Source organism: Crocuta crocuta, unplaced genomic scaffold (genome assembly GCF_008692635.1).
Source record: "Crocuta crocuta isolate KB4526 unplaced genomic scaffold, BGI_CrCroc_1.0 scaffold170, whole genome shotgun sequence".
NCBI lineage: Eukaryota > Metazoa > Chordata > Mammalia > Carnivora > Hyaenidae > Crocuta > Crocuta crocuta.
Window position 1 is genome coordinate 6,036,193 of NW_027527853.1, and position 13,121 is coordinate 6,049,313.

Here is a 13,121-nt window from a genome sequence, read left to right on the forward strand (position 1 = left end):
AAACTGCTTCCAATACGAATATTCTTTCTTCTGAAACAGACACTAATTTACTCCTCACAGCAATCTGGCGTCATATTATCGAACAGCATTTAGAGGAACTATGAAACAGGAAGGTCTGCTCCTCCCAGAAAATGCAAACAAAATTACATTCGCCGGACAGCACAGAAGGGAGCCCAGCAGCAAAGCCCGGCACTCCGAATCCTGCCGGGTTCGCCTTACCTGCATCTCACCACCACCTGGATGTTCTTCCCCTTCTCCTCTTTCTTCTTCGCCGAGGAATTCGGCTGGGACGCCATGACGATCACCGCGGAAAGTCAAGGCCTGGCAGCTTACTTGCGCGCTGTGGGGGCGCGGAAGGGCCCTGCGACCGGCGCGGGTCCGGGTGCCCACCTCCCCCGCGGGGTACTGGCGTGGCCCGGGGAACCCACGCAAGCAACTGGGCGTCCCCGCTCTCCACCAGGACCTCTGACTGGCCGAGGCGTCTGTCCCGCACTAGCACTAACGGGAGCCTCGGAACCACCGATGTCTGCGCCCGAAGCCTAGGAAACCAAGCAACGACTAGGCGCCTCAATTTGAAAAAGGAGCCGAGATGCCGAACCAATAGCAGCGCAGGCGCGCGAGGCACCATGGGACGGGGTGTCGTCACCAGAGCCCCGCCCTTGAGGCGTGGCCCGCGGGAAAGTAAAAAGCTGGTCTGTCCATTCCTTTCTGGAACTTGTGGTTCAGGAGGAGAGACGCGCAAGTGAACAGTGTGACCCTTCACCGTGACCTTGCCCGAGTTACATAACTTCTGTAGAGACCAAGATTTCCTCATCTTCAAAATGGAAACAATAGCGACCATTTTATTTTTTTTTTAATGTTTTATTTATTTTTAGGAGAGAGAGAGAGACAGCGTGAGCAGGGGAGGGTCAGAGAGAGAGGGAGTCACAGGCTGAAACAGCCTCCAGGCTCTGAGCTGGCAGTCAGCACAGAGCCCGACGCGGGGCTCGAACCCACGAACTGCGAGATCATGACCTAAGCGAAAGTCGGACGCTTAACCGACTAAGCCACCCAGGCGCCCCAATAGCGACCATTTTAGAACGTTGTGTGAGAATTAATGAGCTAGTGCGGGCAAATAGCTTAGACTAGAACATGTGTAAGGAAAGCTGGCCACGATTGTAATTATTAGCGAATGGTAAGAGGGTGCTGTGAAAGCACAGAGGACAGAGGTCAAATAAGAGCCCTTTTCTAGAAGGCAACGTCCAGAATTGCCTTGAATAATTAGTAAGTGTTAAGAAATAGGGCTACCATGGGTACCAAATTGCGATGAAAAGGATGTTAAATGTCATTTCCAGAACTCTGAATTTATCCTTTAACTGATGAGAAGATGTCATTTAAATGATTCCAAGCCAAAGGCAGTACCATACTCGCCCTTTCGGACAGCCCTTCCAGAAGGACTGACGCAGGCTCAGGCTGCGCTGCTCTCTACGTGGTGCCGCAGCCCGCGGGGGGCTCAAGGAGGTTGCGCCGTAGCCCGCTGCGGTCAGCCTACAAATCCCAGCAGGCAGAGCTCTTTGGGCCCCGCCCCGGCTCGGTAACTTCCGACTCTCCGTCCTACAAGAGTCCTTGCGATGTCTGGGGTGACTCGACCGCTTCAAGTGTGGGATCGAGGCCCTGGAAAAACTGTCATGGGCTTGTGCCGTAGTCGTCTGAAGGAGCTGCGCTTGTGGGCCACACTTAGCCCACAGGAAACTGGGTACCGTTTTAGTTTTTTAAGTAAGGGCCAGATGGAATGGAAAACTCTCAGGCGCCTTTGTGTTCCTCCACGTATTAACCTCCTGCATTACCCCCAAGGAGACATCTATATATGCAGCTCGGATCTCTGGTCATCTTCCTTACGCATACCAAGATGTCTGCTGATAATTCCTTTACGATGGCTCACCATCTCAAAATGGACCTGCTGAAAACGGAACTCTTTATGCTTCTTAACGCCGCCCTAATCTTTCTCATCTGGACCCATGGCACTAACTAGACTTTGATTCCTACATATTCCACCATGTCCAGTGGACTCCTGTTGGTTTTATCACCTCTGCCAGCACTCCAGGCCAAGTCTCATCTCTTCTCTGAACCACTATCCTTAACAGATCTCCATAACTAATGCAATTTTCTCCTCTCCCCACCTCATTCACTCAGCAAAGGGAAGGGTCCTTTAAAAGAATTAGATCAAGGTGCCTGGGTGGCTTCCTTCGTTGGGTGTCTGGCTTGGTTTCAGCTTAGGTCATGATCCCAAGGAATTAGATCATGGCCTTCATTTACTCTTAAATCTTACAAGAGCTTCTCATTGGGGTGCCTGGGTAGCTCAGTCGGTTAAGCATCCAACTTTGGCCCAGGTCATGATCTCATGGTTTGGTGATTTCGAGCCCTGCCGTCAGGCTCTTGTGCTGATAGTTCAGAGCCTGGATGGAATCTGCTTCAGATTCTGTGTCTCCTTCTCCCTCTCCCCTGCTTACAGTCTGTCTCTCTCAATATGTATCTCAAAAATTAAATAAACCTTAAAAAAAAATTTTTTAAATCTAAAAAAAATAGCCTCTCATTGAACTTATAAGAAAATCCAAACTCCTTACCATCTTCTGTGAGGCCTTCATGATACATTGCCTATACCAAAATCAACTCCAGCTACTAACCACATAGCTCACTACCATGCTTCAGAGCTTCCAAGCTCCTTCTTGCCTCCAGGCCTTTGCATTTGCTGTACACTCTGCCTATATCTTTTAGTTTGGTTCTTTGCATGATTGACTCATTCTTATCCTTCAGATCTCAGTTCCACTCTTTTAAAAGGATTTTCCTGGCCACCCTATCTAAAGCATATTCCTCATTTCAAGACCTTGTTTATTTCTTTCATAACAGGTATTGCAGTCTGTGATTACATTGTCAGTGTATTATGTCTCTACCTTGCTGGAATGTAAGTTTCATCAGTGATTATGTATTGTCTTAGTCACTGTTGTTTTCTTAGTGTTCTTGAACAGAGCCTTACACAAAGTAGCCAATAAATATATGAGTATTTCAGGTGCCTGGGTGGTTCAGTCTGTTAAGTGTCCCACTCTCAGGTCATGATCTCACAGTTGGTGATATTGAGCCCCGCATGGGGTTCTGTGCTGACACTGCAGAGCTTGGGATTCTATGTCTCCCCCTCTCTCTGCCCACCCCCCCTCCAACCATTGCACTCTCTCAATCTCAAAATAAATAAATGTTTAAAAAAAAAAAAAACATATAGGGGTGCCTGAGTGGCTCAGTCGGTTAAGCATCTGACTTCAGCTCAGGTCATGATCTCATGGTTCGTGTGTTCAAGTCGCACATCGGGCTCTGTGCTGATAGCTCAGAGCCTGGAGCCTGCTTTGGATGCTGTGTGTGTCTCTCCGCCCTTTCCTCACTCACACTCTGTCTCTGCCTCTCAAAAATAAATTAACGTTAAAAAATAAATAAGTACTGGGGCGCCTGGGTGGCTTAGTCGGTTAAGCGTCCGACTTTCGCTTAGGTCATGATCTCGCGGTTTGTGGGTTCGAGCCCCACGTCGGGCTCTGTGCTGACTGCCAGCTCAGAGCCTGGAGCCTATTTCGGAGTCTGTGTCTCCCTCTCTCTCTCTGACCCTCCCCTGCTCACGCTGTCTCTCTCTCTCTCTCCTAGAAATAAATAAAAATATTTTAAAAAATAAATAAATAAGTACTGGAAGGAAATTACTTAACCTTTCCCAACCTTGGTTTCCTTATCTATAAAATGGAGATAATAAAGACTACTGTTATTTTTTAAAAATTTTAAATGTTTATTTTTAAGAGATAGAGACAGAACATGAGCAGAGAGGGGCAGAGAGAGAGACACACACAGAAACTCAAGCAGGCTCCAGGCTTTGAGCTGTCAGCACAGAGCCCAACAAGAGACTTGAACTCACAAACCATGAGATCGTGACCTGAGCCAAAGCTGTACACTCAACCAACTGAGCCACCCAGGTGCCCCAATGATTACTATTACTTTAAGGATTAAAATAATATACGTATAAAGTGCCTGGAACATAGTATACCAAAAAAAAAAAAAAAAGTTCTTTTTTCCTCAGGAAATATTTAAATAATATTTACATTAACAGTTATTTGGGTTGATGCAAGACATTCAATGGTCTCCATTTGGTAATAGTTATAGCTTCCATTTATCTAGAGCTATGAAGTGTCAGATTCTATGAAAAGTTTTGTATGCATTATTTCATTTAATCCTCAGAACAATTCTCTGAAGTAGGGACTATTATTTCTCATTATTTTGTCAATTCATAGGTCAAATAAGTGTATTGTCTGTATTCATTCAGCTAATAAGTGACAGAAAAAGAACTCAGAATTCGTTTTTATTTCAAATCACAGATTGTTAACTATTATCTCCGCTACCTATCTTTTCTTGTTCTCAATGCACATACATCCACTTTAATCACATCCTTCTTGAGTACTTAACTCTGGTCCAGGCAGAAAAGATAGACCATATTTTAGTTACTGTCCTCAAGACTAAGTCTAATGGAGACAGCCAGGGTCTTAGGGACATTTGTAAGAGTTTACACCAGGCAAGCGGCTCTCTCTGATATGTTATTTTGCAATGCCCCAATGGAGTCCAAACTACTCAGGCTAATCAGCATTTCTCTTTTAAAAGTCTGTCTATGATTAGAACTTATTTTTAATACTCTAAGAATAGTTAACCTGGATTCTACCAATGCAACATCACTGCCCATGTGTTTGGTCTGGCATTTCCCTTTCAATAGTGTGTATATCTTACCTAAGTTAATTGATTTTTATTTTTCTTAAAATAAAACATAAGCATTGTTTTGAGTTAAGTAGTCATAAATGGCTTATAACAAAAAGCTATTTCCCTGGCCCAGTCCCTCCAGACCTCTACTCCAGAAGCAACCACTTTCAATTTGTTTTAGCTATTTTTTTCTAGCACTTAAACATTTCCATTTTTGTAAGGAATTTGTATCTACTGTTATCATTCGATTACTCAACTTCAGACTTTATTTTTTGACTTCTTGTTATGGAAAATAAGGATTTAGTTATCAAATGTTATGATCCCCTTTGCTTTCTCTCCCCCATACGTCCAATATTACAATATTCGTTAAATCAAAATATATTTAGGTTATTATGCCTATTCATAGCAGAACATTTCAGTCTAGTGAGATTATGTTCTCTTTCTTTTTGTCTGCCCTAAAGTTAATAACTGCCTGGTTCTGTTTGCTTACTTTTCCTTGTACTTTTCCAAATTCTTCCTTCAGCTCCCTATCAGTAAAGTTTCCACCCATTTCAACACATTAGAAATGTATCAGTTTCACATTGTTTGTAATTGGACCTCTTACTCTCTAGACCCGCATCCCAGCTGCCATCCCAGTGTTTCCTCCTTTTTTATCCCAGGAATTCCTTTTTCCTATTTCTTGGGTTGGATATGTTTTCTGGATCTCATTTGTGTACTTTTTCTTGGTTTACTTCATTATTTAGGTGGTTTATTTATTTACATCCTGAAAAAGACTGCAGAAGAGATAAATTGCTTGAGAACTTGTTTTTATTCTACCCCGACATTTGATTGTAGGCAAGTTATACGTAGAATTCCAGAATCTAAGTATTTTTTTAATGTTTATTTATTTTTGAGAGAGAAAGTGAGAGCTCAGGGGAGGGGCAGAGAGAGAGGGAGACAGAGTCAAAAGTGGCCTCATGTGGGGCTTGAACTTACAAACCACGGGATCATGACCTGAACTGAAGTTAGACACTCAACCGACTGAGCTACCCAGGGGCCCCCAGAATCTAAGCACTTTTACTTTAGACTTATTTCAGGGAGTGTATTGGTTTCTTATGGCTGCTAAATCACTGCAAGCTTGGTGGTCTGAAACAACAGAAATTTATTCTTTCACAGTTTATCCTTTCACAGTTTTAGAGACCAAAAGTCTAAGATCACCTGCAAAACAGTCTTGCCGGTCCTAGACTTACCACGTGATCCAGCAACTCCACTCCTAGGCATATACTCAGTAGAAATGAAAACAAATATCCACATAAAAATTGGTACACAAATGTTCAATCGCAGTATTGTTCATAATAGCCAAAAAAATAGATATAACCCAACTGTCCATTCTTTCACAGTTCTGGAGGTCAGAAGTCTGAAGTCAAATTCATGAGGTCAAAATCAAGTGTCTGCAAGGCCAGGCTCCTCTGGAAGTTGTCAAGGAGAATCTGTGCCTTCCAGCTTCTGGTGGCTGCTAGCAATCCTTGGCTTAGAGCATATCACTCCAATCTGCCTCAATACTTTTTTTTCTTCTGTGTCAAATCTCCTTCTGACTCTCTAGGAATACATGTGATTACATTTAAGCCTTACCTGGATAATCAGGGATAATCTTCCCACATCAAGATTCATAATCATATTTGCAGAGTCCTTTTTTGCTGTATAAAGTAGCATTCACAAGGACTAGGAAGTGATGCCTTTTGGGGAGCCATTCAACCTACCACAGGAAAGAGGTCATCAAAATATTTTTTCTGATGCTAGTTGTTAAATGTATTAGTCTGTGCTGGTAAGGATCCTGGATTTATATTCTAGTGGATTAAAAAAGAGCTTTCATTAGCAATTAAAAAAACAAAAGCAAGAGGTGCCTAGGTGGCTCAGTTGGTTAAGCATCCGACTTCAGCTCAGATCATGATCTCATGTTTTGTGGGTTTGAGCCCCGTGTTGGGCTCTGTGCTGACAGCTCAGAGCCTGGAGCCTGCTTTGGTTTCTGTGTCTCCCTCTCTCTGTCCCTCCCCTGCTCACACTCTGTTCCTCTCTCTCTCAAAAATAAATATACATTAAAAAAAAAAAGAACTAAAGCAAAAACCTCAAGTAAGACTAAATGTAGCTATATTCTGTTCTCTATCAAAAGTGAAAATTTTTCTTTCTGTGTGTTGTCATTCTGGATGTCTAGTTGTCCAATGGTTTTATTGCAGATCCTGTTTTTAATCCATCAGAAATACAATTCTCCAATATTTGTATAATTGTCAGGGTTATACAATTGATTTAGATACTTGTGGGACATCATAAAACGAAACTAGAGTAAGAGATAGTGATTATTCATTAATTGCACTCATTAATCACTTCAGAAATAACTGAATTTTGAGCTTTGAAAAACTCCTTTACTGATTAAAATAATCATTATTTTTTCCACAATTAATATTTATTCTACAATCTGTAATTTAATCTATAATTACACTGACAACACCAAATGCTGGTAAGAATGTGGAGCAATAGGAACTTTCATTCATTGCTGGTGGGAATGCAAAATTATACAACCACTTTGGTTGTTTCCTATAAAACTAAAGATATTCTTACCATGCAATCCAGCAATCATGCTCCCTGGTATTTACCCAAAGGAGTTGAAAACTTATGTTCACACAAAAACCTGCACACAGATATTTAGCAGCTTTTTTCATAATTGCCAAAATTAGAGAAGCTACTACTATGTCCTTCAGTAGATGAAGGAATAGACAATCTGTGGTAACTTCAGAAAACAGTATTTCTCAGCACTAACAACAAATGAACAATGAAGCCATGAAAAGACACAGAAAAAAAAACTGAAATGCATATTATCAAATGAAAGAAGCCAATCTGAAAAGGGTATATACTGTATGATTCTAACTATGTGACATTCTGGAAAACGCAAAATTATGGAGACAATAAAAAGATCAGTGGCTGCCAGGGGTTAAGGGAGGGAAGGATGAAAAGACATAGCACAGAGGATTTTTAGGGCAGTGAAAATGCAATGTACTGTAGTATAATGGTGGATATATGTCATTAAACATCTGTCCAAATCCATAGAATGTATACTACTAAGAGGAAGCCCTAATGTAAACTAACGATTTGGGTTATAATGATATGTCACTGTAAGCTCATGAATTGTAATAAATTGATGGTGGGGGAATATTGATAATGGAGGAGGCTATGCATGTATGGGAGCAGGAGTATATGCAGGTGCCCCTGAGTGGCTCAGTCAACTGAGCATCTGACTCTGGCTCAGGTCATGATCTCACAGTTCTTGAGCTTGAGCCCACATTAGACTCAATGCTGTCAGCACAGAGCCCTCTTCGGATTCTCCATCTTCCTCTCTCTCTGCCCCTCCCCACTGTGTGTGCACACTCTGTCTCAGAAATAAATAAAACATTTAAATAAATAAAATCTTTTAAAAAATATTTTTAACGTTTATTTATTTTTGAGAGACAGAGAGAAACAGAGCAGGAGCAGGGCAGGGTCAGAAAGAGAAGGAGACACAGAATCCAAAGCAGGCCCCAGGCTCTGAGTTATCAGCACTGAGCCTGAAGCGGGGTTTGAACTCACAAGTGGTGAGATTACCTGATCCGAAGTCAGACGCTTAACTGGCAGCCACCAGGGCGCCCCAAAATAAAATCTTTATAGGGGCTTCTGGGTGGTTCAGTCAGTTAAGTGGCCGCCTCCTAACTTTGAATCCGGTCATGATCTCACATAAGATCAAGCCCATGTCAGGCTCTGTGCTGACAGCTCAAAGCCTGCTTGGAATTCTCTCTCTGTCTCTCTCTCGGCCCCTCCCCACTCACACACACACTCTCTCTCTAAACAGTAAATAAATATTTTAAAAAATAAAATCTTCATTAAAAAATTAAAAATAAATATAAGTAAACCCTTGGAAGAAAATGATTCTAATCATTTCACAGAGCTTTAGTCTTACATTGACAATAAAGAAAAGCATGTTTAATAGGCATCCTACTCTCTTAGTGCAGAACTATATTTTACTGAAATATAAATTTGTGTTTTGTTCTCCCTGTATTTCCTTCCAAGCAGGTAGGTAGGCATTTTTGAATAATTGCAGGATTACTGTCTTGGACTTTCTATTTCAAACCTTTTGGAAATTATTAGTAATCTGGGAAAATTCATGTTTTATATAACCCACCAGCTCCATAGCATTTTTATTTTCAAAGTATTAGTTTATATGCAAGATTAGTACTAAAATGTTATGTCTTTAAAACCTACCTTAAGGGGCCCCTGGGTGGCTCATTGGTTAAGCATCCGACTTCGGCTCAGGTCATGATCTCACAGCTTGGGGGTTCAAGCCCCGCATCGGGCTCTGTGCCGACAGCTAGCTCAGAGCCTGGAGCCTGCTTTGGAATCTGTGTCTCCCTCTCTCTCTGACCCTCCCCTGCTTATGCTGTCTCTCTCTCTCTCTCAGAAATAAATAAAACATTAAAAAAATTTTTTTAACTGACCTTAATAATTATTATAGCAGATATGACTTTGCAACCAAAAACATGGGTGGTTTGTATAAGAAATAACACACGTTTAATAGGACTCTGAGTTCTTCTATCTAGAAACCTCAGTCTTGATTACTATTGTCAATCCTTCATACATTCACACTCTGGGATATAAAGAAGTCCAAGATTTCACACAGAGAAAAACATGTGGGGAGAACCTTCCAGGCTTTGATTTATACAAGTTACTTCTGAGATGCCTATTTGTGTGTATAACTACAAGTATTCGCTGAAGACTGGGAGTTCTGCGGCCTCTGTGCCACCATTAGAGCAAGGGCATTTTTGTTCTAGAATTTTTTCAATGTTTATATGTTTATGTATTTATTTTGAGAGAGAGAGACAGACAGAGAGAGAACATGAGCAGGGAGGGGAGGGGCAGAGAGAGAGGATCCCAAGCAGGCTCCGTGATGTCAGTGCAGAACCTGACTTAGGGGCTTGAACCCACTGAACCGTGAGATCATGACCTGGACAGAAATCAAGCATCAGATGTTTAACTGACTGAACCACCCAGCCCCAGTGCCCCAGAGTTTTTAAAGACGGTGTTTTTTAGTTTCTGCTGCTGAGAAGTCTAAAGCCATTCTGATTCCTGATCATTTGTATGTGGCCTCTTTGTTGTTTCTTTCTGGAGCCTTAAGCAATCTCCTCTTTCCCTTCAGTGTGGTGAAATTCTGCAATGACATGCCTTGGTGTATGTCTATTTTCACCTATTGTGCTGAGCATTTGATGAAGTCTTTCAATCTGGCAACTCCTTTCCTTCAATTATGGGAACTATTTTTAAATTACTCATTGAACATTTCTACTTGTTTTCTCTGTTCTTCCTTTCTGGAATTCCTATGTGCAGATAATAGATTTCCACAACCTAGTGGTTACCACTATTAGTGGTTGTCTTTTTTTTAATGTTTTATTTATTTCTAGGAGAGAGAGAGAGAGAGAGACAGCGTGAGCAGGGGAGGGTCAGAGAGAGAGGGAGACACAGAATCTGAAGCAGGCTCCAGGCTCTGAGCCCGCAGTCAGCACAGAGACCGACGCAGGGCTCGAACCCACGAACCGCGAGATCATGACCTAAGCGAAAGTCGGACGCTTAACCGACTAAGCCACCCAGGCGCCCCCCACTATTAGTGTTTTGATGTACTTCTTTCCAATTTATATAGTATATTTTTAATCATCAAGATAATAATTCAATATATAATTTTTGCACCCTGAATTTTTATTTAACGTAAGCATTATTCCAAGCCCCTCATACACATTTTTGTGTGTATGATATTTTAAGGCTCTCAAACAACATCTATGTAAATCTTTACTATATAGTCAAGGAGCACTTGCCTTTAGCTATTTTTTTTTTCACAGTTTCCAGAATCATGTTAGGTTCTGGCTGTTGGTATGAACACCAGAAAGAACAAATGGTGTATCTGTATGTCCTTATAAACTGAGGGGGAAAACACACTCCGTGAGCTACTCCTAAGCCTATTTTAAAAATCCCAAAATGTTTAAGTATAGTTTCCCCAATTCCAAATTTGGCCTGCTGTAGTGTTCTAATAGTCGAGTCTCAGTGACAAAGGTTAGTTGGAAAAGAACAGGAAAGAAGAAGTTTCCAGTTATCTGGCCTTCTGGCAGATCGCAGATAATGCCAGACTCTCTTCTCCCAACCCTTTGCAACTGATATTTCCACTGTCTGGAGTCTTTCCCTCACCTGTTCCTACAACTCACTCCCTCTTACCTTTCAAGTTGCAACTTAAATGTCACAGCCTCAGAGGAAATGTCCCCTTTCCCCAACCACGCTATCTGAGGTGGCCCCCAAACTCTTCATAAAACTCAATTTCTTTCTTTCTTTCTCCACATAGCAAAAGACAATGTTGACATTTTACTCTCCAGGTTTTACTATTTCTTGGCCAGACCTCAGAACCCTTTCCTAGAGACCAAAGACATCCGGGAGAGTTAGGGTTCTTACAGCAGGAAAGCAAAGAGGAAAGGGAGTATTCAGTGTTTGTAACTTCCCAACTAGGCTTTTAAAGGAAAGCCGTGAGAAGAGCCTGAAGCAAGACAATGACATAAGGAGAAGAGATGACTGGCACTCCATGACTTTCAAATCCTAGTTGAGAAATTCCTGGCTGGAACATTAAAGGTAATTAGGAAGAAGCTGATGGAGGTTAGGGGATGGAGAGAGAGAGAAAGAGACAGAGACAGAGAGAGAGGAAATTGTAGGAGAGATTCTGATGGAGACTTAGCCCAGCAGAAGGGCCAGAGAAGCTGGCTCTTCACTGACAGCTGCCTATGCAGCCCAAACACCAAACCCTATGCTCTGAGTTTTTGCCGATCTTCTCACCTAAACTGTTGGATATGCACACTCCTATTGTCAACAGCACGGGACACGAATAAACCCCCTTAATACAGCCAGTGAGATCTTTGCCACCTCTACCCACCCATGGACAGTAGTGATGCTGGAGGAAAAGTCCTAGAACTATTACTTGGGTGAAGCTAGACAGCAGGAAAACCCACTGTGGCTACCCTAATATTATTTTAATCATATTATGTAATTATTTTATATAAGTATTAGTTTATTTGTTTCTTTCTCTCACTGTAATGTAAACTCCACAAGAATAGAAAAGTGGTTGCTTTTTCCTCTGTATCCTTAACATACAAAGTAAGGGGGGGTTCCAGGGGGTTCAGTTGGTTAAGCATCCTACTCTATGTCTCCTCAGGTCAGAATCTCACAGTTTGTGGGATCGAACCCCATGTCGGGCTCTGTGCTGACAGTGCAGAGCCTGCGTGGGATCTTTTGTCTCCCTCTTTCTGCCCTTCCCCCACTTGGAAGCATTTTCTCTCTCTCAAAATAAATAAGTAAACTTAAAAAAAAATTTAAAAAACATATATCAAGGCATGATCCCATATTTGTAGAGCGGATAAATCAAGAGTAGTTGTAACTGTGGAAAATATGAATTATAGATTTTTACATTAATATTTCAAATATTATCTATAAAGTAACTGAAACTTATCTTCAAGGTCTAGCAAATACATTATTTAGAAAAAGTTCTAAGGAACAATTTATAATTAATAAAACACTTATATGTAAACATTTTAAAAAATTCATGTTGGGGGCGCCTGGGTGGCTTGGTCCATTAAGATCATAAAAAATTTTCCATTCCTACTGTAGGGTCATGGCTCAGGTCATGATTTCAGGGTTTGTGAGTTCAAGCCCCAAATGCAGCTCTGTACTGACAGCATGGAACCTTCTTGGGATTCTGTCTCCTTCTCTCTCTGCCCCTCCCTTGCTCATGCTCTGTCTCTCAAAATAAATAAATAAAGTTAAAAATTTTAAATGTTTATTTATTTATTTTGAAAGTAATAAATTGCACGTGCCTGCGTGCTCCTGTGCATGAGGAGGGGAGGGGAAGAGAGAGAGGGAGAAAAAGAATTCCAAGCAGGCTCAATGCTCTCAGTGCAGAGCCTGGTGCAGGTCTTGAACCCACAAACCATGAGATCATGACCTGAGCCCAAATCAAGAGTTGGATGCTTAATTGACTGAGCCACCTACGCGCCCCTAAATAAATAAACATTTTAAAAAATCATGTTGTTTTTAGGTATTTTATTACCATAGTAATTTATTTAAAATTAACATACATTATAAAACTTTTTTTTAAAAGTAGGCTCCATTCCCAATGTAGGGTTTGAACTCATGACACTGAGATTAAGAGCCACATGCTCTACTGACTGAACCAGGCAGGAGCCCCTAAAACTTTTTATCATAGGAAACTTCAAACATACACAAAAACAAATAGAATAGTACAATAACCTCCCCAGCCCAGCATTCATTATCCAACTTCAATA

At 41.5% G+C, this 13,121-nt stretch overlaps 1 protein-coding gene across 1 annotated transcript in view; it reads right to left on the reverse strand.

Annotated features, from left to right (window-relative positions):
- The window catches only part of KIF11 (kinesin family member 11), a 44,144-nt gene extending 43,605 nt beyond the window's left edge, over positions 1-539 (reverse strand). The window contains exon 1 of the mRNA XM_077779827.1: positions 220-539. Coding sequence (XP_077635953.1) covers positions 220-296 — 77 coding nt within the window. The 5' untranslated portion in view covers positions 297-539. The remainder of the gene's footprint in view (positions 1-219) is intronic.
- Positions 540-13,121: the final 12,582 nt, after the last annotated feature.